Consider the following 24,221-nt stretch of genomic DNA (forward strand, 5'->3'; position numbering starts at 1 on the left):
TTGAGGGCAAAGAGGTTAGGGAGCCGGCATGGCGCTCCGGTCAATAAAATCGATAGCTGGAAGCTGCCTGTGTTTCAGGCAAAGGCGGTGCAGTAGCGGCGCCGCCATTTTCCCCGAAGGCATCTTCCGGTGCCTTTCACCCAAGTTCGGGCAGGAGTTTCCTGAATAACAGCGAAAGGTTTCCGTTAGCCCCGCCGGCGGCCGATTCCTGTTCCCTCCTGATCTCCCCAGGCACGCTCCGCCCGGTTCCGGCTTGGGCTCCCAAATCCCGGGGCCCGCCAGCGCCCAGCGGCCAAGGCCGGGACCGGGAAAGCCGTGGCGCCGGCTTGTCGGGTCCAATGGCGCGGCCTTCGGCTCCGCTCCCTGCGCGGGGACCAGGAGAGGCCGGACCCGGCCGGAGAAGGGGAAGGAGGCCGAGGGCGGTGAAGTTCGGGGACGTGGCCGTGTACTTCTCCCCGGAGGAGTGGGAGTGTCTGCGGCCCGCGCAGAGGGCCCTGTACCGGGACGTGATGCAGGAGACCTACGGCCACCTGGGCGCGCTCGGTGAGGCCCGCCCCAATCCGCTTCCGCGGGACCCGAAGGGATGGAGGAACTGGGGGTGGGAGTCCAGAGCGTCCAGAGTCCTGGCCTGCGAAGAGGTTGTGTCGGGCGGGAGGACAGGGGCTTGGCAGGAGATGCCACCGGGTAGATAAGTCTACCCAGCGTTATGTACGAGCTGGGCCTCTGACTGATTCTCCTTCCCCAGGGTGCGCAGGTCCCAAACCAGCCCTCATCTCCTGGTTGGAACGAAATACCAATGATTGGGAACCGGCTGCTCTGGATCCACAGGAGTGCCCAAGGGGGGTAACAGTCCAAAGAAGTAAGTGAAAAATGCCTCGGAGGGCTTGCAGCCTCTAATGACTCAGTCCAGAGTTTCCGTGGCTAGGGGTACCTATGACCCACGCTCCATTTACCATGTTCGTTTTTACAACTTCAGGGTTCCTGTCTCTTTCATGGTGTCGAGTCCCTCTACCAAAGATTCACTTGTCAGTTTGTAAACTGACCACCTGCAGTTGTCTGTTGTGTAAATGGATCAGTGAGCTTTTCAAAAGAGCTACAACCCTCCTTCCTCCTTCCCAGGACTCTGTCTCCAGCATGCTTTGCATTGGGTTCTGACTGAGAGAGCCTATACCTCTGAGTTTTCCAGGTTTTGGTTGAAGGGATCTTATGGGGAACAGTGGCCTGGGGTGCAGTGGCCTCTTAATTGCCCTTCTGGCAGAATGACCCCGATCAGTGCAGGAATCTGCAGGTCTCCTCAGAATCAAGCAAGGCTCTGATTAAGGCCCGAGGGGCCCCCCAGATCCACCTACAGGGGCAGATGCAACTGTCTGGGTTGGAGTTTCTGTGCCAGATTCTCTAAGAGCAGGGCTATCTTTCTAAGATTCAGATCGGACATGATATTTCCTTGCTTAAAACCTTTCAGTTTTTGCCAAGGCGGGTTGTCAAATGGCTGTCAGTTATATCTAAGACACTTGGGGAACTTGGTGAAAATACAGATTCCTGGACCCCATCCCAGAACGACTCATTTACTCTTATGGATGTCTATGAACATATACATATTTTAATAGCCTCAGTTGATTCGGATGTACGTTTAGGTTTGGTTCTCACAGTGTGGTCCTCAGACCAGCAGCAGCAGCAGCAGCAGCATCACTCAGGAATGTATTAGAAAATGCAAATTCCTGGACCCCATCCTAGACATGTTGAATCTAAAACTGGGGGTAGGGCCCGGCAATCTGTTTCATTAAACCCTCCAAATGATTCGGATAACAATAAAATTTGAGAAGCATTGGCTTAAAGGGCCTTATGACCTAGTCAATGCCAAATCATACCTCATTTGTTTCCACTTCCTGCCTTATACTTACCTCTTCAAAAACTTTAAAAAAAATTTTTTTAATTTTAATTTTTTTATTTTATTCATTTGTTTATTTTTGGCCACATTATGCGGCATGTGGGATCTTAGTTCCTGGACCAGGGATCGAATCCATACCCCCTGCAGTGGAAGTGCTGACCTCCAGGGAAGTCCCCAAAACTTTTTTTTTAATTAATTAATTTATTTGTTTTTGGCTGAGTTGGGTCTTTTGCTGCACGCAGGCTTTCTCTAGTTGTGGCGAGCGGGGCTACTCTTCCTTGCAGTGCATGGGCTTCTCACTGCAGTGGCTTCTTTTGTTGCAGAGCTGGGGCACTAGACGTGCGGGCTTCAGTAGTTGAGGCTCACGGGCTCTAGAACACAGGCTCAGTAGTTGTGGCGCACGGGCTTAGTTGCTCCGCAGCATGTGGGATCTTCCCGGTCCAGGACTCGAATCCGTGTCCCCTGCATTGGCAGGAGGATTCTTAACCACTGCGCCACCAGGGAAGCCCCCAAAACCTTTTTAAAGTCAGCTTAATCTCCTCCAAGAAACCTTCCCTGATTTCTCCAAGCTGGATTAGGGGCTCCTGTAATACCCTCCATATTTCCATAGCTGTATGTCACACCTGGTTGGCTGTCTTTGTCACTAACATTCCTTGAAGACGGGCCGAGTCTGTTTTATAACCTGTAACACTGTAATAGGAAAGAGTAGGAGCCCAGTGTTTGTTAAATTAATTTCTCCTTTGTGTTCCTGTAGAAACCAGAACCAGAAAGAAGAATGAAGAGAAGGAAGTATTCCCGCCTAAGGAGGCACCCCGAAAGGGGAAGCGAGGCCGCCGGCCCAGCAAACCCCGCCTGATCCCCAGGCAGACATCCGGAGGTCCCATCTGCCCTGACTGTGGTTGTACCTTTCCCGATCACCCGGCCCTGCAGAGCCACAAGTGTGCCCAGAATCTGAAAAAGCCTTACCCTTGCCCAGACTGTGGGCGCCGCTTTTCCTACCCGTCCCTGCTGGTCAGTCACCGGCGGGCACACTCTGGGGAGTGTCCCTACGTTTGTGACCAGTGTGGCAAGCGGTTCTCCCAGCGCAAGAATCTCTCCCAGCACCAGGTTATCCACACAGGCGAGAAGCCCTACCATTGTCCTGACTGTGGCCGCTGCTTCCGGAGGAGCAGGTCCTTGGCCAATCACCGGACCACACACACGGGTGAAAAACCCCACCAGTGCCCCAGCTGCGGGCGTCGCTTCGCCTACCCCTCCCTGCTCGCCATCCACCAGCGCACACACACCGGAGAGAAGCCCTATACCTGCCTGGAATGCAGCCGGCGCTTCCGCCAGCGCACTGCCCTGGTCATCCACCAGCGCATCCACACGGGCGAGAAGCCCTACCCGTGCCCGGACTGCGAGCGGCGCTTCTCTTCCTCCTCTCGCCTGGTCAGTCACCGGCGGGTGCACTCCGGAGAGCGTCCCTATGCCTGCGAGCACTGCGAGGCCCGCTTCTCCCAGCGCAGCACGCTGCTCCAGCACCAGCTCTTGCACACGGGAGAGAAGCCCTATCCCTGCCCGGACTGCGGACGTGCCTTCCGGCGGAGCGGTTCCCTCGCCATACACCGCAGCACACACACCGAGGAGAAACTGCACGCGTGTGATGACTGTGGCCGCCGCTTTGCCTACCCCTCACTGCTGGCCAGTCACCGGCGCGTCCACTCGGGTGAGCGGCCCTATGCCTGCGACCTGTGCTCCAAGCGGTTCGCCCAGTGGAGCCACCTGGCTCAGCACCAGCTCCTGCACACTGGGGAGAAGCCCTTCCCCTGCCTCGAGTGTGGCCGTTGCTTCCGCCAGAGGTGGTCTCTGGCCGTCCACAAGTGTAGCCCCAGGGTCCAGAACTGTAGCCCTAGATCTGCTATAGGGGCGCCTAGCCAGAAAGGCAACGCCCTTTAGAATGGGAAGCACTGTGTAAGTTCTTTTCGCGGAGGGGCCCAGAAAAGGGAAGGAGCCCCCGGTCATACAGGGCAGAGTAAGAACTAAAACCCAGGTCTCTTGCTACACAGAGCTGAACTTTATTCTTCCACGCTGGCTGCCTTAATACACGTGTCTAGAACAGACAGTCCCAGTAGGAGAAGTGACATTATTTGGTTAAAGTTTTCCAAGCTACCCTATCCTAAAAGAATTTCTGTGTGTGGATATTGGGCTAAAAGTTCTCCCCATCTAATTTACGGGCTTTGTGTTTTCTAGTTTGTGCATGCAGGGATTACCTGTCCCCTTGCATGCAGTCAGGAGGATCCCGTTTATGGGGAGCACTCCTCCTCTGCCTCTTCCTCCATGCCAGGTTTAAACAAACCTGGTTTAGCCCCCTTTTGATGATATTCCTGCCAAGTGGTCTTCTACCCTTTAAAACCTCCCTTGACAGGGAGCTCACTACCTCACAAGGCAGGTCATTTCACTGGGGGACAGCTCTGACAATTAGAAGGCCCTTAAGAACAACATTCTCCTTCCCTGGAAGCCTTGCCCAGAATATGTTTAAAACTTGATCTACATGGCAGCCTTTCAGAAAACTTAACCACAAATACTCTGCCCCCATGTTTTCAGGTTAATTAGCATTAATTTGGTCAGTCATTCCTTAAAGATAGGTTTTCAAGTCCCACACATGATCTCTCCCCAAACAGGTGCTGGTTTTTCAATGTCCTTTTTAAAGGATCATACAAAATAAGCCAGCATCACAGTATACACTGTACCTCCTTGGTCTGTACTTGTTTTAACAGCTCTAGGTTGCATTGGATTTGGGGGTGGTAGCAGTGTACCAGGAATTTATTGGGTTTCAGACACCTAAATACCTAAGCTTTTTCTTTTGTTCTAAAACCACATGCTGTGAAGTAAGTCATCTGCATCCTGTGTTTGGAAAGTTGGTTCAAGATGGGTCTGGGACATAAGCGCAGTGAGCTTTGGGAGATTAATTTTAAGGAAAAACAGGGGAGCTGTGGTCTAGGCAGCAAGAAGTAGAACCAGGACCAGCTTGTACTTTATCTGGTGGATTTGGATTAGTTCCAGGCAGCCAGTAGCTGGAAAATTCTTGAGAACTGGGTCTCACTCCTCCCTGAGTCTCATCAGAATCAGGAGACACTAGGACAGAACCTTCCATGCGTCCTCTGTGAACGTTTTTCATGAAATGAAGTGAGGCCATTCAAGGAGGTTAAAGAGTTAGGTAACTGAATACAAAGCAGGAAGAGTCTGCAGTCATCAGGTTGTGTTCATGCCTTGCCTCCTGAATAAAAGCTCCAGACAGCAGCAGCAGCAGCAGCAATGTGTTTTAATTTTGCTATGCCTCCATGGCACCCATTCCTAAGTAGGTGTGCAGTAAAGCTTTACGGAATTAAGTAAACAAGGCCTACCACTTTGCCTTGGGTAGCTGTACCAAATTGGAATTTCTAAACGTGACATATCGCATATTCCAACAGCTGGTGTGGGTCATCCTCCTACCCCTGTTGCTTCTTCCCTCAGTCTGCCTGATATCAGCCCCAGGGGGGTGTAGCTGGGGCACAGGGTATTTGTAATTACCTGTTCTGGTATTTTGCAAGTTGCATTGTAACTGTTTGTTTCTCCTTGGATTCATGGGCTACCCCAAAAGCAGGGGTCATACCAGATTGGGTTTCATTAAAATGTCTGATGAATGATTGTGTTCTGTGTGGAATTACTGTTTATAAAATGTAAATCTAGTTCCTTGACTAAGTAGACATTTTTACAGTTCTGATGGAAACCTGCCCTTTCCTAGCAGAAACCTATTAGAATTCTGCCTAACCTCCTGTTTTAGAACTGCCTCTTTCCCCTACCTCTATCACCAGGCTGACCCAACTACTTCCTTACCTAGGAATTTTAGAAATTTCTTTGGGCCTGGATTGTAACTCATAAACTTGGGAGCCGTTGGTAGGCAAGTCCCAGTATGTGGTCTGTGGAGGGCCGAGATGACAGACAAGTTCTTAAGTTTCCTAATGCACTTCAGTCCCAGGATCCCTTTGACAATTAACTGTAGTCAGTGGGAGATCCCAGTATTCTTCCAAGTAATTCTCCCTTCTGCTTCAGGTAGTTTAAGGTGAGTTTCTGTTACTTGCAACCAAAAGAATTAACTAATCCACAGCCCCAACATGGGTATATCTCCCATCTGTCTTCATGCCTATATGTGAGCTATGAAGAAAAAAAAATCACAGTGCTGCTGAGAGGGGCCAGCCTTTCCACTCCATCCTCAGCTGAACCTTCAACATTGTTTATGTCTTTTATAGCCCCGAACCAGTGACTGCCTTCCCCTTCACCAAGAAAACACAGGATGTCAAATAGGACTCCCTTAACATTCCACTCCCTGCTGTGACTCCATATTTACCAGTGTGACCACTCACTCGTACTTGCTTCCCCACCTCATGGGAAGTCCCTCATACGCAGAGCTTGTCAGTATAGGTGTGCCTGGATTTCATCTACTTATGCCCTCTCAGGGACTTTGCTCCATCTATTATTCTCTCTTAGTTTTATGGTTTCAGAGTCCCTCTCTTGCCTGGAATATATACATGCCAACCTATAAACATGGTAAAATCTGTCTTTGAAAACAAATTTCCCTTTGGCTTCTGTCCCCATCTCCTATTTTCAGCTAAGTTTTTTAAAACAACAGTAGCCTACATTCACTACATCCACTCTGTTTATTCTTTGGCCTACTGCAATAGTATTCTAGCTATTTTGTTGATCATTTATGATGTGCCATGTACCGTGGCATTAAGCATTTTATATACATGCCAATCTATAGTTGGTACGAGAACCCCATAAAGTCAATGTTAGGAGATGCTCCTCAATGGGTCTCTCATGTTGCTACACACCTTGCTGAGTATGCCAAAAAACACAAGGCTCTGCCCTCAGCAAATTCTCAGACTTGAGCCAATTCCAGACCTAGAGACCCTTGACTGAGGGAAGGTTGGGTCCCCTTGATGAAGGACCATGTTACATTGGCAAAACACTGTAAAACTTCTTCCTACCCTTTTCCAAATGTACCGACAGCCATCTACCAGGGTGGCTGGGCATGGGAGAAGGGAAGTAACTAGAGTTTTCAGGGATTCTAATTCTTAGAGATCCAAATGAGAGAAATGTATTAAATAAGACAAAATGTTCTTCCAGAAATAAACCCTTGTATTTATGATCAACTGATTTGCAACAAAGGTGCCAAGACACTACAAGGAAAGAAAGTCTTTTCAACAAGTGGTTCTGCGACATGAAAAAGAATGAAGCTGGGGACTTCCCTGGTGGCCCAGTCTGAACCTGCCTTAAGAATCTGCCTTCCAGTGCAGGGGGCGTGGGTTTGATCCCTGCTTGGGGAACTAAGATCTCACATGCCGCGCGGCCAAAAAAAAAAAGTAAAAAAAAGTAAAATAACTCAGGAAGGACATAAGAAACTGGTAACAGAAATTGCCTCTAGGGAGGGGAAAGGGACTAGAGGAGAGACTTTTTGTAAAAACTTGAAGCATAATACACAAATAAGTTCACATATCACAAGTGTATGGCTCAATTTTCACAAACTGAACACATCTGAGTAACCAGCACCTAGAACAGGAATCAGAATCTCATCAGCACCCTAGAAGCAAAAACGGTAACCCTCTATCCCGCTTCTTAATAGCTTGCATTAGTTTTGCCTGTTTTTATACATTATATGAATAGAATCATGTATACTATTTTGTGTCTGGCTTCTTTTGCTCAACATTTGTCTATAAGATTCATCCATATTATGCATGTGGTTGTAGATGATTCATTCTCATTCCTGAATGGTATTCCATTTAGTGAATATCCCACTTTGATTATTCATTCTACTGTTGTGGATAGTTTCCAGTTTTGAACTATTGAAACTCGTGTTGCTGTGAGCATATGTCTTTCAGTAAACATACATATTCATTTCTGTTGGGTATACACCTAGGAATGAAATTACTAGGTCATAGGGTATGGCATATTTTCAGCTTTAGTATATACTGCCAGCTTTCCAGAGTGACTGTACCAAGTGACACTCCACCAGTAGTATGAGTTCAACACTTGTGAAACTTACTTTTGACTATATATTCCTTTGCATTTGGTTATATTATGAAATAAAATGCAGGGACTTCCCTGGTGGTGCAGTGGTTAAGAATCCACCTGCCAATGCAGGGGACATGGGTTCGAGCCCTGGTCCAGGAAGATGGCACATGCCGTGGAGCAACTAAGCCCGTGCACCACAACTACTGAGCTTACGTTCTAGAGCCTGCGAGCCACAACTACTGAGCCTGCATGCCGCAACTACTGAAGCCCATGCTCCTAGAGTCCGTGCTCCGCAACGAGAAGCCACCGCAATGAGAAGCCCGCGCGCTGCAAGGAAGAGTAGCCCCTGCTCGCTACAACTAGATAAAGGCCGCGTGCAGCAGCGAAGACCCAAAGCAGCCAAAAAATAAATTAAATAAAAATTTAAAAATTCATGTGAATTTGCATTTTCTTTCTTTTTTAAAAAAATTTATTTATTTTTTGGCTGCTCGTGGCCTTTCTCTAGTTGCAGCGAGCAGGGGCTACTATTCCTTGTGGTGCACGGGCTTCTCATTGCAGTGGCTTCTCTTGTTGCGGAGCACAGGCTCTAGGAGCGCGGGCTTCAGTAGTTGTGGCCCACAAGCTCTAGAGCGCAGGCTCACTAGTTGTGGTGCACGGGCTTAGTTGCTCCGCGGCATGTGGGAACACTGTGCCACCAGGGAAGCCCCACGTGAATTTTAAAGGTAGATTTTCAAAGTGGTTTCACTGTGGGGATGGAGAGCTTTTTGTTACATCTCTAGAACTTTCCTTCCTTGATTTGTATGAATATTTTGTTGGAAAAGTTTGAAAATAGTCTTTAACTTTTGACATTTTAATTATGTGTCTTTGGTGTGGGTCTCTTTGGGTACATCTTTTTTGGGACTCAGTGCTTCCTGGACTTGGCTGTCTGGTTCCTTTGCCAGGTTAAGGAACTTTTCAGCCATTATTTCTTCAAATAGGTTTTCTGTTCCTTTCTCCCTCTCCTCCTTCTGGGACCCTACAATGCAAATGTTAGTTTGCTTGATGTCCTCTCAGTGGCCCCTTAAACTATCTTCATTTTTGTTTTGTTTTCTTTTCTTTCATAATTGAGATTTTATTGGTTGTTTTGAGGATCAGTACACAGGCATTTCAATTTGTACACAATTCATTTTTTAAAATAAATTAATTTTATTTATTTGTTTTTGGCTGTGTTGGGTCTTCGTTGCTGCGCGCGGGCTTTCTCTAGTTGCGGCAAGCGGGGGCTACTCTTCGTTGCAGTGCACGGGCTTCTCACTGCAGAGGCTTCTCTCATTGTGGAGCACGGGCTCCAGGTGCGCAGGCTTCAGTAGTTGCAGCACATGGGCTCAGTAGTTGTGGCTCATGGGCTCTAGAGCACAGGCTCAGTAGTTGTGGTGCACGGGCTTAGTTGCTCCACGGCATGTGGGATCTTCCTGGACCACGAACCCATGTGGGATCAAACCCATGTCCCCTGCATTGGCAGGCGGATTCTCAACCACTGCGCCACCAGGGAAGCTCTGTACACAATTCTTAACATACATACCAAAAACCTAAAAAATTATGTAGATGTGATTCTTTTTTTTTTTTTTTTTTTTTTGGCTGCGCTGTGCAGCTTGTGGGATCTTAGTTCCCCAGCCAGGGATCGAACCTGTGCCCCCTACAGTGGAAGGACAGAGTCCTAACCGACTGGACAGCCAGGAAATTCCCATGATTCTTTTCTTTTCTTTTTTTAAGTTTATTAATTAATTTACTTAGGCTGCACCAGGGCTTAGTTGTGACATGTGGGATCTTTAGTTGAAGCATGAGGGCTTCTTAGTTGAGGCATGTGGACTCTTAGTTGTGGCATGAGGACTTCTTAGTTGCAGCATGTATGCAGGATCTAGTTCCCTCCCCAGGAATCGAACCCAGGCCCCCTGCATTGGGAGCGCAGTCTTACCCACTGGACCACCAGGGAAGTCCCCCATGATTCTTTTCTGAACAGTTATTCCAGTGCCTTTCCAGCTTAAAATTTGGAGGCAAATTTTCCTTAACAGGATATCAAGTACCCATATCTTCAAATGTTGATATGCTGTTACATCCTAAGTCCCACTAAATTCACAATTTAATATCGTATACACTACATACTCAAGTTTTCAATCATTCACAGCACATTAACAAGGTTATTAGGAAAACTGGACTACCAGGACCAAAGATGTTACAGAGTGCACAAAATTCTGACCAGGAGAGCCAAGATCAAGGAGTGGTTTACTTTAGGAAACAATTCTACCAAAAACAACAAGGGAAGAGAAGTAATTTAAAGTGTTCAAGCGACCTCTCTGGTGGTCCAGTGGTAAATAATCCGCCTTCCAACGCAGGGGATGTGGGATAGATTCCTGGTCGGGGAACTAAGATCCCACATGCCATGGGGCAAATAATCCCACATGCCACAACTACTGAGCTCTTGCACCTCAACTAGAGAGCCTGCGTGCCACAAACTACGGGGCCCACATGCCCTGGAGCCCACTCTCCACAACTAGAGAGAGAAAACCCACATGCCACAACTAGAGAGAAGCCTAAGTAGACCACACGCTGTAACGAGAAAGATCCTGCATGCTTCAACAAAGATCCCGTGTGCCACAACTAAGACCCAACGCAGCCAACAAAAAAGGTAAATAAAATAAAATAAATATTTAAAAGAAAGTGTTCAAGACATTAAATGTACAACTGACTCCAAATTGCCATTTAGTATGCTTTGTATTATAGGATAGAAAAGCTACCCCATATGGAATGTTAAGCTGACACCCAAGACAATCAGAACCTCCCATATTCAATATCCCACTACTTTCTGGTTGTACCAAAAAATAAACAACCAGCAAATGACTTCACCTCTTTAAAAAAAGCATTTACAGGGCTTCCCTGGTGGTGCAGTGGTGGAGAGTCCGCCTGCCGATGCAGGGGACGTGGGTTTGTGCCCCGGTCCGGGAGGATCCCGCATGCCGCGGAGCGGCTGGGCCCGTGAGCCATGGCCGCTGAGCCTGCGCGTCCAGATCCTGTGCTCCACAACGGGAGAGGCCACAGCAGTGAGAGGCCCGCGTACAGCAAAAAAAAAAAAAAAAAAATTTACAGCAGCAACATGGATGGACCTACAGACTATCATACTGAGTGAAGTAAATCAGACAGAGACATAAATATCATATGATAGCACTTATATATGGAATCTAAAAAAATGGTACAAATGAACTTATTTACAAAACAGAAATAGAGTCACAGATGTAGAAAACAAACTTATGGTTACCAGGGGGAATGGGGGGGAGGGATAAATTGGGAGATTGGGATGGACATATACACACTATTATATATAAAATAGATAACTAATAAGGACCTACTCTATAGCACAGGGAACTCTACTCAATACTCTGTAATGGCCTATATGGGAAAAGGATCTAAAAAAGAGTAAATAGGGACTTCCCTGGTGTGCCAGCCAGACTGCCAAGAGCCTTCTTGAAGCTGGGCTGCCTGGCTGCTGTCACTCTCCCCTGCACTGGAGCTGCTGGGACCTGCGGTGGGGAACCTATTCTTGTTTTTTGGGGATTCTTTTTTTTTTTTTTAATATTTATTTATTTATTTATTTGGCTGCTCCGGGTCTTAGTTGCAGCATGCAGGATCCAGCTCCCTGACCAGGGATTGAACCTGGGCCCCCTACATTGGGAGCGCAGAGTCTTAACCAGCGAAGTCCCCCTTTTTGCTGCTCTGATCGGGCAACTTCCATTTGTCTTCCGGATCACTGGTCTGTTTTGGTTTTTTTGCATTCTCTGATTTCCTGCTGCTTTCCACTAGTGTATTTTTCATTTCAGTTAATAAATTCAAAAGTTCTAAATCTTTGTTTTTCATATCTTCTAGCCCTTTGATGATTTCCTCACAGATTACCTCTCCGGATTCATCCACTTTTCTCCTGAGTTTGATGAGCATTTTTATGACTGTTACTTTGAATTCTTTATCTGATAAACTGCTTGTCTCCACTTTGTTTAGTTCTTTTTCTGAGGTTTTGTCTTGTTCTTCCCTTCTGAAGATATTCTGTAGTTTCTTCATTTTGCCTAACCCTCTGTGTTCATTTCCACGTAAATCAGCTTCATCTCCCAGTCTTGAAAGAGTGGCCTTACGTAGGAGGTGTCCTGTGGGCTCAGTAGTGCAATCTCCCCTGATCAACAGAGCCAGGTGCTCCAGGGGTATCCCCTGTGTGGGCTGTATGTGCCCTCCTGTTGCGGTTGGGCAGCAAATGTTGCAGGTGTGCTGGTGGGTGCGGTTGGTCCCCTGGGTCCTCAGGGGAAAGCAGGGGCAGGGTGCGTGGTGTTAGCTAGGCTGATGGAGAGTGATAGAAATAGTGCTCACCAGCACCAGGCCAGCTACGTGGAAAGAAAGTAAAAACAAATGACGTCTGCCAGTGCTTCCATCCCCAGAGAAAATTCCACCAGACCCCTGCCCCTCCAGTGCATGCCCTGAAGTTAGTCAATGATCTCCTTCTTGTATGACCCAGGCGCTTTTCAAGCTGCTGCCTCTGTGCTAGGACTTGGAGCAAGTGAGTTTCTGCGAGAGTCCTTTAATAATTGAGTGTCTTCCCTTTCCCACGGCCCTCGGGCTCTCCCAGATGTAAGCCCTGCTGGTTTTCAAAGCCAGATGTTTTGGGGGCTTGGCTTCCCGGTGCAGGTCTCCCAGGTTGAGGAGCCTGATGTGGGACTTGGACCCCTTGCTCCTCAGGGGGAACCTTTGCGGTTGTGATATCCCTCCTGCTTGTGGGTTGCCCCAGGGGAGTCGGGGAGGTTCTCACTAGACCAGGACTCTGCCCTTCCTACCTTTCTCGATGTGGCCTTTTCCTTATATCCTTAGTTGTAGAAAAACTGTTGTGCTAGTCTTCAGGTCAGTTCTCAGAGATAGTTGTTCTATATGTAGTTGTAGTTTTGGTGTGTCCTGGAAGGAGGTGAGCTCAGGATCTTCCCACTCCACCACCTTGATCCAGAATTGAAAAAAATCTTAAGAGATGATCTGACTCATTCCTCAGTGTTATTACTCATTTATGAGCTGTAATTTGAACACAGGTTTTCTGATTGAGGCAGGGTCCAGATAGTGTTATAATTACAATAACAACTATAAGCTCCTATTTATTGAGTACTTTGTGCAAGGCGCTACCCTAAGCACTTAGCTGAACCTAACTAAGTTCAACCGAAACGGGAGCCAGAAGATGACTCTGAATCCGGCTCTGCTACCCCGTGAGCAGTCACCTGCCCCGTCACTCAGTTTCAGCGTCTGTAAAAGGGGAGACATCTGTGACCTTGGAGCACGGGCCAGATCAAATACTGGGTAGGAACCCATTTCCACAGCCCACGGGGCTAGCCCTGCCCGAGTACCAGAGATCACTCCCTTACCTCCAGAACCCGCCTCAGTCTTGCCCTTGGGCTTTTTACTCACCTCCAAGCCCCGGACCTGCCCATAAGAGGTCTCATGTGAGTAGCAGAAATGAGTACCTTTACTCCGTTAGAACCTCTCTCTTAGATGCCAGACCCAGAAAAGCCAGATCAAGAGAAATCCTACACCGCCGGCCACCTTCGGATATGCAGCTACTTCACTCTCGGCCTTTCAAACAGACCGCTCCGTAAAGACCAATCAGAGCCTTCCTTCTTCCCCCAGCGACCGGCGCTGTCCAATCAACGCACGCTATCTCTCCACGGTTACGCCGTGGAGTCCAACCTCCCTTCCGGTTTGCCCCTTGGCATGGAAGGACAGATAAGAAAGGCGAGGGATGTTGAGGCCGGAGGGGCACCATCTTAGTTAAGGGCAGGACTGTGGGCCTTCAGGACGTTTTCCAAGGAAGGGCGGAAACAGGTAATTGCGTTTCCACATTTTCCGGAAGCCTCTCTGCTTAGCACAGAAGGGTTTCCCACGGCGTCGCCCCCGGTCCGGTTCCCGGTGGCGGATGTGCCCGGGGAGGCCGGGACCGGGCGGACGAGGGAAAGCAGCTAAGGCGCCGTGAGGTTCGTCGGATGTGGCCGTGTACTTCTCCCCGGAGGAGTGGGTGTGTCTGCGGCCCGCGCAGAGGGCCCTGAACCGGGACGTGACGCGGGAGACCTATGGCTTCCTCGGCGCGCTCGGTGAGGCCCGGCGGCCCAGCCAGGACCCAGTAATCTGTGGGAAGCGGGGACTGATGCGCCCAGCGGCGATGGGCTGGAAGTGTGGAGCATCGAGCAAGCGCCCTCAGTTCTCTTCTCGGGTTCTCAGCCGAGTCCAGTGTTTTCCTTTGTGAGGATTTTCAGGCCCCAAACCCGCGTTAATCTTTTAGGTGGAAAGAGAGGTGGAGGCGTGGAGCCCAGAGGCCCAGGATCCAGATCTCTGCAGCTGTGAGCAGAAACGAGGGAAAGGTCCTTCACTTCAAACCCCAGGTTGTGACCTTTGAGAACCTCCTCACCCACTCGGAGCCTCAGCACACACTGCCCACTCCAGAGCCCCTCCGTGTCTCCCTGCACCTCATCTGCAGAAAGGGCTCAACAGAACAGCTCAATTGAGACTGGTAGCACTCTTGGGGCCGCGTTGCCACCATCTCTTAGGAAGGCATGTACCAGTTCTGGTTCTGGTGCACCTTCAGCCACCCTCAACTAGTGTTCAGTTCTCGGGCTGAGGCTCCTGGTCCCTCTTCCAAGTCCCACTTGAGGTTACTTCACTGAAAACCATTCACCTAACTGGCTTTTCTTTCTGGATTATTTTCTCCCTTAGTGCATTCTGTTTTCTGGACTGTATCTCTCCCGCTCCTCAAAGATGGAGTACCCTCGATGCAAGAGCCTATTAAAGGAGCTGGTGCTCCCTGGAATAGAGGGCACGCTTTGGGCCTGTCCACACTGGGGAAGCTCATCCAAGGATTGTCTTTTAGCCAGAGCAGGTCAAGTAGCTAGCAGGGACACACATGTGGTGTCAAGCCTCTGTTGGCATTGTTTGGTCTTGAAGACTAAGAGGTGGCCTTAAAGAGGACAGTGGCTTCAGGTGAGGAACTCTCCTGCCCCACACTTGCTCTGCACATAGTACACAAAGGTATCAAACTTAGTGAGCTTAAAGGGTTTTTTCTCCAAATTTTTATGAACTAGTAATTGCAGTGTGCTTTTTTTCCTTCCAGATATTTGCATGTTTCCTGGATTTTGCATTTTTTTTTTTTTTTTTTTTTTTTTTTGCAGTACGCGGGCCTCTCACTGTTGTGGCCTCTCCCGTTGCGGAGCACAGGCTCTGGACGTGCAGGCTCAGCGGCGATGGCTCACGGGCCGAGCCGCTCCGCGGCATGTGGGATCTTCCCGGACTGGGGCACAAACCCGTGTCCCCTGCATCGGCAGGCGGACTCTCCACCACTGCGCCACCAGGGAAGCCCTGGATTTTGTATCTTTTGAGTAAAGATGTATTCTTGGGCCACAGCAGCTGGAAATATGATGCTGGGGAATTTTTTTTTTTTTTAAAGAAGGAGTATACTACTTGTGATTAGAGTCGAAATCAAGGCATAGTTATCTTCCGTCTTAATTTTTACTGTAATGTTTGTATGTGTCAACAGTTGAGAGGTCTTTCTGACCTATTTAGATTTGCTAGCCCTACTTTAGAACAGGAAACTCTTGAAGTAATAAAAGCAAGGAGGTGGGGGGGACTAAGCATATCTGCATGTCAGGAGTGGTGCTAGGTGGCTCAAATATCTCTTGACCAAAAGACTGCTTCTTCAAATACCTGGATTCCAAAGATGATTATTAATGGGAACTGAGGATTATTTTTACTTCACCACATAGCCTCTCCTGAATTGGTAGACCTGGATTCCAGGTTCAGCTCAGTCCCCACTAACTGTGTGGCCTTAAGCATATTATATTATTACATTATTCAGATGTAAACTGAGAAGTAAAATTTATGAACTATAATGACCTCCTGCGTGTTTCCTAACTTCTCATAATTATCTGATCAAGATTCTTCAACAAACATTTACAGTTTGGTGGGCAATAAAACAATTTGAAAGCATTTTTGTATTTTTATAACGATTGGCAGGAAAAACATGACACCAACCACTTACGAGCAAACAGGTTTAGTCTTGAACGTTGCAATCTGATGGTTAACAGCTAAGTGTACTGTACTTAGCTCCATCTTCTTAAGTTTTCTCCATCCCTAGTGCAAAGAGAAATGATTTACAACATAGTACCTGAATAAACAGAAGTATTTTTTTGGTCCAAGTGAAATGCTTTACCGCTTCTCTTTACATAAAGTTGATTCCCTGTTTTGTTTTTTTTTAAATAAATTTATTTATTTTTGGCTGCATTGGGTCTTTGTTGCTGTGCACGGGCTTTCTCTCATTGCGGCGAGCAGGGGCTACTCTTCATTGCAGTGCACGGGCTTCCCATTGTGGTGGCCTCTCTTGTTGCAGAGCACAGGCTCTAGGCACGCGAGCTTCAGTAGTTGTGGCACACGGGCTTAGTTGCTCCACGGCATGTGGGATCTTCCCCGACCAGGGCTCAAACCCGTGTGCCCTGCATTGACAGGCAGATTCTTAACCACTGCACCACCAGGGAAGCCCCTGATTCCCTGTTTAAAAGGAGACTTATTTCTGAGGATCTGTTTTTTTCCTTACTCCATTTCTACACTGTTCACACAGTGAAGTACCTCCAGAACTCAAAAAGTTTTTAAATTAGCACATAATTGTTGAGGCAAAATCAGCAGAAGTCAGACTTAAAGCCAGAAAGTATTTCTGGTGAAAAACAGCAAGGACAAGGCCAGAAAATATAAAGACCGAAAAGGCACTAGCATGATCAGCAAAGAACATTTCTGAACACAAAGGGGAGATTCGGCATGTAGGGCAGGCAGGAGGGCAAGCAAGGAATTGTTCCAAGACCAGACTGGGGGCTGCTGCCAACAGAGACCTGGTAGGTCTCATCCGTCTGTTATCTCCAGTGACCGGCCCCACGCTTAGCAACTAGAGTCTGCATCCTACCTGACTGCAGAAATATTCCAAAGGTGGGAGTGAAAACATCTAGCACCTGTAGTCAGTCCAATGCAAGCCATTAAGATGACCCGTCTCAACTCAAAAATAGGAAGACACTGAGTCTAGGAAGCAGAGGATACAACCCAAGGGCAGGAGGGAAGACCCTGGATGACAGCTGAGGCCCAGTCTGTTTTGGAGAGAGGGCTGAGGGCCCAAGGAGGGAGATTTCCCAGGAAAAAAAAAAATGGGGATTTGAGATTTGATGCTCTTCTTGGTAATTTGCAACAACTTAAAGAAGAGCAGATAACACAAGGAGAAAAGACAATTATAAAATTGAAGAAAAGCAAACAGTTGACAAGAAAGGAAGTATAATAATAGCACATATAGGAAATGTTATTTACAATAATTTATTGCAATGGGCTTCCCTGGTGGCGCAGTGGTTAAGAATCCGCCTGCCAATGCAGGGAACACGGGTTCGAGCCCTGGTCTGGGAAGATTCCTACATGCCGCGGAGTAACTAAGCCTGTGTGCCACAACCACTGAAACTGTGCTCTAGAGCCTGCGAGCCACAACTACTGAGCCCACGTGCCACAACTACTGAAGCCCGCGCGCCTAGAGCCCGTGCTCCGCAACAAAAGCAGCCACTGCAATGAGAAGCCCACGCACCACAATGAAGAGTAGCACCTGCTCGCCACAACTAGAGAAAGCCCGCATGCAGCAACAAAGACCCAACACAGCCATAAATAAATAAATAAATAAATAAATAAATATTTTATTGCATTAAGTATGTTGGGAAAAGAGGTCAAGGGAATGGGGCTAGAAATTAAGTATCAAGTATCACAGCAGGATGCCCATAGTGTCTAAAATGAGTATACCAAGAAAAAGCAAATTTTTTAAAAAAGTGTATTTTTAAATGAAAGCTCCAGAAGAAATGGCTAAGACTGAAGTGTATTGAATCAGTTTAGGAAGATGAAAAATTTCCGGAATGGATGGTGGTGATGGTTGCATAACACTGTGAATGTACTTAATACCACTGAACTTAAAAATGGTTAAAATATTTTTTAAAAGAGATTAAAATAACTTTTATGTTATGTATATTTTATCACAATTTTTAAGAAAAGGGGGCTTCCCTGGTGGCGCAGTGGTTGAGAGTCCGCCTGCCGATGCAGGGGACACGGGTTCGTGCCCCGGTCCGGGAAGATCCCACATGCCGCGGAGCGGCTCGGCCCGTGAGCCATGGGCGCTGGGCCTGCGCGTCCGGAGCCTGTGCTCCGCAACGGGAGAGGCCACAACAGTGAGAGGCCCGCGTACCGCAAAAAAAAAAAGAAAAAAAAAAAGAAAAGGAATGATGTTCAGATACACATTACAACATGGATGAACCTTGGAAACATTATGTTAAGTGAAATAAGCCAAACACAAAAAGAGGAATAATTGTATGATTGATTCCACTTTTATGAGGTACCAAGAATAGTAAATTCCAAGAGAAAATGTAGATTGGAAGTTACCAGGGGTGGGGAGGGGGCTGGGGGTTGGGGTTGGGGGGGGAGGAAAGGAATGGGGAAGGACTGTTTAACGGGTTCCAGGTTTTCTTTTGTGAGGATGAAAATCATGTTTTGGAAAATGACACTGGTGATGGTCGCACAACATTGTGAATGTAATTAACGCTACTGAATTGAAAACTTTAAAATGGTTAAAATTTTGCCATATATCACAATAACAAAGTATGTATTGATTGGAAAGGAAACATTCAGGAAACATTGTCCTGCATCTTGTTTTGGGTGATAGCGTACATTTGTCAAAGCTCGACGGATTTCACACGGAAGATCTGTGCATTTTACTGTATGTACAACATAATTAAAGCTAATAAAAAGTTTAAAGTAGTTGCCTCTAGGGAACATGGGGAATGGGTAGGGAGGCTGCCTTTTTCATTACAAACCTTTTGTATTACTTTTTAAAAACCACGTACGTTAATTATTTTGGAAAAACTTAAAAAGTAATTTAAAACTTCTCCACTCCAATTCCAGCCTCACCAAGCACCTTCCTTCGCCGGCGGCTCCAGTCCAGAAAATGAGCGAGCGGAACAGCCGGTGCAAGGAGTCGGGTCGGCTCAGTAGCTGTGCACCCCAGTGTAAACGTGTACCTGATCTCTACCTCGGCTGCCCCCAGGGTTTGGCCAGGTGTGTGCATCTTCCCGCAGGGGCCAGAGACCGGCTTGCGGATCCCGCTGCCGGGAGGCGGAGAGGCAGACCATCGAGTTCGAAGTCCCGAGCTCCACAAACGCCGAGATCGTTGGTGAGTTCCAGATCCCGCCTACAGAGACTTCCGGGCGAAAACGCCCCGCCAGTCCCGCCTCGCGGCACAGCCGCTTCCTGCTGTCGCGGCCAATCACCGGCGTGCAACGCGGCCTGCGGGAGTGCTGGAAGCCGCGGGACGTCCATCTTTCTTGATGGCAGGAAAGCTCCCCTAAACTCCCACCCGTTAAAACTCACCTGCACGGCCATTGTATTTAAGGGCAAGTGGACAATGAGAAGCCAGACCGGCGCCATCTTTGATACGGTCAAGGGACGGCGCCCTTAAGAGCAGCCAGTAACAACTGAAGCCCGGATGTCGCCATATTTTCTGAAGGCACCTTACGTGGGGCGGGGGGTGGTGGGGGTGGGGGTGGTCCCTTAACCCGGAAGTGACTAAACGCCGAGGGTGTTTATTTGTCCCCATCAGAATCCCGAATCCCAAACAGCCAACCCTGCTACTTCGGTTCCCTCGGCTGAGTTCGGAGGCCAAGACTGGGCGGGGCCCCGGGCTCGGGAGCCCTTCCTGTGAACGACTAGTGCTGAGGCCAGACGAGGGGAGCATGCGGCCGCTGCTCCGGGCTGAAGGCCCCATGGCGCCGCCCTCGGCCCCGCTCCTGGTGCTGAGACCGGGGGAGACTGCACCTGGTTGCGAGAAGCCTACGGCCGTGAGCTTCGCGGATGTGGCCGTGTACTTCTCCCCGGAGGAGTGGGGGTGTCTGCGGCCCGCGCAGAGGGCCCTGTACCGGGACGTGATGCGGGAGACCTACGGCCACCTGGACGCTCTCGGTGAGGCCCCGGGTCAGAGTCCGCCTGCTCCTTCACTGGGGTTCACAGGGGAGATGACATAAGGACCCAGAGGATTGTGAGGCCTAATCCCGCACTATTCCACCAAGGACACCAGCCACCTCCCATCCCCAGCGCTTAAGGTACCCTCTCGGGAGTCCTTCCATCTCGCATCCGCTTCCTTCAGGCAGGAGTACTGCAGACGCTGTCCAGGTTGAGCCTAAATTCTGAGGAGGTGACCTCACCCTGACAGGGGGATGCCATCTTCCCAGGGCAGCCTCTCAGGCCAGCACTGTGATCCCTGTTCTCTCCCAGGATTCCCAGGCCCCAAACCAGCCCTCATCTCTTGGATGGAACAGGAGAGTGAGGCTTGGAGCCCCGCCGCCCAGGATCCTGAGGAGGGGGAAAGCCTGGGAGGAGCTCTGAGAGGTGAGGGATGGTCCCAAGTTTCCTCCAACCCCAGTATTCCAGGGCTTCCTGTCTAGCAGTGTTTTCTTTCAGATCGCCACCTCCAGCATCCCTAAAGGAATGAAAGAGTCAACAGATGTTGGATACGGGAGAAGGAAAAGAGGCAGACCTGATACAAATTTTTCAGAATTTGGTACAGTAGTCAAGTTGAGACCAGAGTAAGATAATCAGGAGCCCAAGTCTGAGACTCCCTCTGGTAGAAGCGTTGTTCATTCTCCCCTTTTCAGGAACAACTAAAATCCCCTAAGAATGAAAGCAGCTTCAGGTCTGCCTTTCACATTCTCAAACACGGCAAAGCAGTAATTGGCCAGTAATTGACAACTTGGTTCTTCTCCTTTCACCATCCCTCAGCAGAGTGATCTTGAGCAAATACCTTTACTCCTCTGCAAATGTCTTAACCCTGCAAAAAATTGAGAAACCACAATAATAATAGCTACTGCTTATTTATTTATTTATTTATTTAGGCTGCATTGGGTTTTAATTGCTGCGCGCGGGCTTTCTCTAGTTGCAGCCAGCGGGGGCTACTTTTGCTTGCGGTGCGTGGGCTTCTCATTGCTGTGGCTTCTCTTGTTGCGGAGCAGGGGCTCTAGGTGTGCAGGGTTCAGTAGCTGGGCCACGTGGGCTCAGTAGTTGCAGCACGCGGGCTCAGTAGTTGCGGCGTGCGGGCTCTAGAGCGCAGGCTTGGTAGTTGTAGTGCACAGGCTTAGTTGCTCCGGCATGTGGGATCTTCCCGGACCAGGGATGGAACCCGTGTCCCCTGCATTGACAGGCGGATTCTTAACCACTGCGCCACCAGGGAACTCCTGCTATTGCTTACTGAGCATTTACTAAGTACTCAAGATGCTTTTACTCATTTAATCCTCCAAACAAACTTGTGAACTAAAGAAACCATTATGATTCCCATTTGACACATGAGGAAGCAAGGCCCAGATAAGTCACTCTTAAGAGATTTGAACCCTGTTTACCATCCTTTAGAGCCTGTGTGTTAATCACTGGGCAGTACTTTTCTGGCACTTCCTTAAGTAAAAGCATCCTATAACCTGAAATGATATAAGCGAATGTGTTTTAAAATGTAACTTGATTCCTGTTTCCTAGGAGATGCCCCAAACAAAAAGGAAGAGGAACCCGAGACAGGGCCAGGAGCCAAAGGATCCCAAAAGACTCCTACAAAGGAGAGGCCTGAAGAGCTGGTTAAAAACAACCTTGACTCAACCATCAGCAAAACCTCGGCAAGTGCAGAGCCACCCAGGAAAGCTGCCTGTGACCAGAGCGCAGGTGCGCAGCCCCCGGTCCTGGTGCCCAGCGTAGATGCTCAGGCCAGCCAGCGGCGCCACGTGTGTGCAGACTGCGGCCGCCGCTTCACCTATCCCTCGCTGCTGGTCAGCCACCGGCGCATGCATTCGGGTGAGCGGCCCTTCCCCTGCCCCGAGTGTGGCATGCGTTTCAAGAGGAAGTTTGCCGTGGAAGCGCACCAGTGGATCCACCGCTCCTGCTCTGGGGGCCGGCGGGGCCGGAGGCCCGGAATCCGGGCTGTGCCTCGGGCCCCAGTCCGAGGTGACCGGGACCCGCCGGTGCTGTTCCGGCACTACCCGGACATCTTTAAAGAGTGCGGGTGAGCGGCTCTCATTGGCTGGGCTTGAGCCTGACCTCAGCGCTAAGGACAAACTGGGCCCTGAGGGAGGCTCCTGAGTCAGGGATTTGGGACCCAAAATTCATCCCTTGGTTTTCCCTCAAGGATCCCTCGAGTTTCCAAACTTGTAAAAATAAAAGTGCCTGTAAAGATTTAAAGAGATTAAACTTGACACCTCCTCTCCCTAGTTTTTCTAAAAAAATGAAGAGAGTGAGATGCTGGACTTTTCTCAAAGTGTTATCTCAGTAGCAGGTACAACCAAGATCATGTGCAAACAGTGTCTCCAAAAAAAATCCCCACTGCTTATCTGCAGCAGAGGTAAATGCTATGGGGGACTAAGGCCGAGGAGGAGGCCTCAGATGTAGGGCATGGTCTAGCCCCGGGTAAATGACACCAACAGGAGGCTCAGGCAGTGAAGTGGGTGGAAAGAATACAGAAGCACCGGGTGCAGACCTAGTCTCTGCAACTTGCCCCCAAGGCGTAGCTGGTAAGTCACATGCTTTCCCTGAGCCTCAGCTCCTTCATCTGTAAAATGAGGATCAATAATATCTACCTCAAAGGGTTAGTGTGAAGACTGAAATTGTAACAAGATAATCTGTATGACACAGTAAATGTGCAATAAACATTTGTTGAAACACAATTGAAAATGATAGTCGATATTTTACACTTCAGACCATGAAAAGAAGTCTGCTAAGGAGGCAGGGATGGATAGCAACAGCTGTGTTTCACAGATGAGTAAACTGAGGATCAAAGTTTCACCACTACAAAGCAGCAAAGCTGGAAACTGGCACTGTGCCCACACATTATCTACCACTTTTATGAGCAGTCAGATCTGGGCAGATCTGGGTTGGGCTCAGGTGAGGGTGAAGTGAGGGAGCCAGTCTCTCCTGTCTGGGGGAGTCTCAACAGGAAAATGAGAGCCCCGCCACGGCCAGAGACCTTTGGCAGTCAACATTCAATAACCATATATTGAGTGGCTTCTGTTGGAGAGAATGCCAGGTGATAAGGGAATCCCAAGATGAGGAATGCTAATTTCCTTTATTCAGCAAACACCGTCTGAAGACTCTGGGGTTTTGTGCAGGGCACCAGGGACACACTGACTTAAGTCCAATGTTCAAGACAGTGATTTGGGCTGTGATGGAGGAAGTCCAGAGGCACCACTTAAACCCATCCTGGTTGGTGACATGCCAGGAAGTTTAGCTTGGAGAAGGAGGTGGTTGTGCTTCCCATAGCATTAAGAGGAATTGGTATGTAGTGAGATTTTCAGGCACAGGAAGCAGCGAAGGAGCCTTATTTCCTAAAAAGGATAAAAGGGACACAGCATGGAGTAAACGTTAAGGGCATGGGTTCTGGAGTCAAGACTGTCTGGGTTCAGATCCTGACTCAATTGCTTTATAGTCGTGGGCAAATCACTTCTTGCTCCAAGTTACCTCTTTCTGCCTTAGTTTCTTCATCTATAAAACCCGAATATTAATAGCACCTACCTCATAAGACTGACATAACGATTAAATGAGATAACACAGAAGATAACAGAATGGTGCCTTGCATATTAGTGTTTAATAAACATTGGTTATTGTTATTATTCAAATACAACACAAAATAATATGTGAGGAGGACCAAGAGGAGACTGAGGAAGGTTTTCTGGAGGAGGTGGTTCAAACTAGCCTTGAAGGATGAGAAAGATTTCAGCCAGGATGGGCATGTATAGGGAATGGTTGGCAGTTCCACTTTATTGAAACATAAAGATTGAAAGTAAAGAATAATGGATGACAGATGCAGCCAGAGAAGTGGGACCAATCTGGGAGGACCAAAGATCCCAGCGGGGTCCTTGAAGTTCACCCTGTAGGCACTGAGGAGCCATAGAAAATCCCCGAGCAGTAGTAAGGCTGTTTGACAGGTCCCATCAGATGTCTTTGCCAGGACTTCCCTGGTGGTCCAGTGGTTAAGAATCCATCTTGCAATGCAGGGGACGCCGGTTTGATCCCTGGCCAGGGAACTAAGCTCCCGCGTGCTGTGGGGCAACTAAGCCCACGCGCCACAACTAGAGAGCCTGTGTACCACAAGGAAGAGCCTGCGTGCCGCAACTAAGACCCAATGAAGCCAATAAGTAAATATTTAAAAAAAGAAAGATTCTTAAAAAAAAAAAAAAAA

The 24,221-nt window shown here is 48.6% G+C and overlaps 1 protein-coding gene across 1 annotated transcript; it reads left to right on the top strand.

Annotated features, from left to right (window-relative positions):
• Positions 1-22,701, top strand: LOC132476950 (zinc finger protein 689). Its single transcript, XM_060079207.1, has 9 exons — positions 1-543; positions 746-859; positions 2,643-3,817; positions 14,004-14,087; positions 14,247-14,304; positions 19,065-19,311; positions 19,617-19,975; positions 20,288-20,401; positions 21,536-22,701. The coding sequence occupies exons 1-9, from the start codon at positions 339-341 to the stop codon at positions 22,054-22,056; spliced, it is 2,877 nt and encodes a 958-aa protein (XP_059935190.1). The 5' UTR covers positions 1-338; the 3' UTR covers positions 22,057-22,701.
• The last annotated feature ends 1,520 nt before the right edge of the window (positions 22,702-24,221 follow it).

This window comes from Mesoplodon densirostris, chromosome 16 (genome assembly GCF_025265405.1).
Source record: "Mesoplodon densirostris isolate mMesDen1 chromosome 16, mMesDen1 primary haplotype, whole genome shotgun sequence".
Classification (NCBI taxonomy): domain Eukaryota; kingdom Metazoa; phylum Chordata; class Mammalia; order Artiodactyla; family Ziphiidae; genus Mesoplodon; species Mesoplodon densirostris.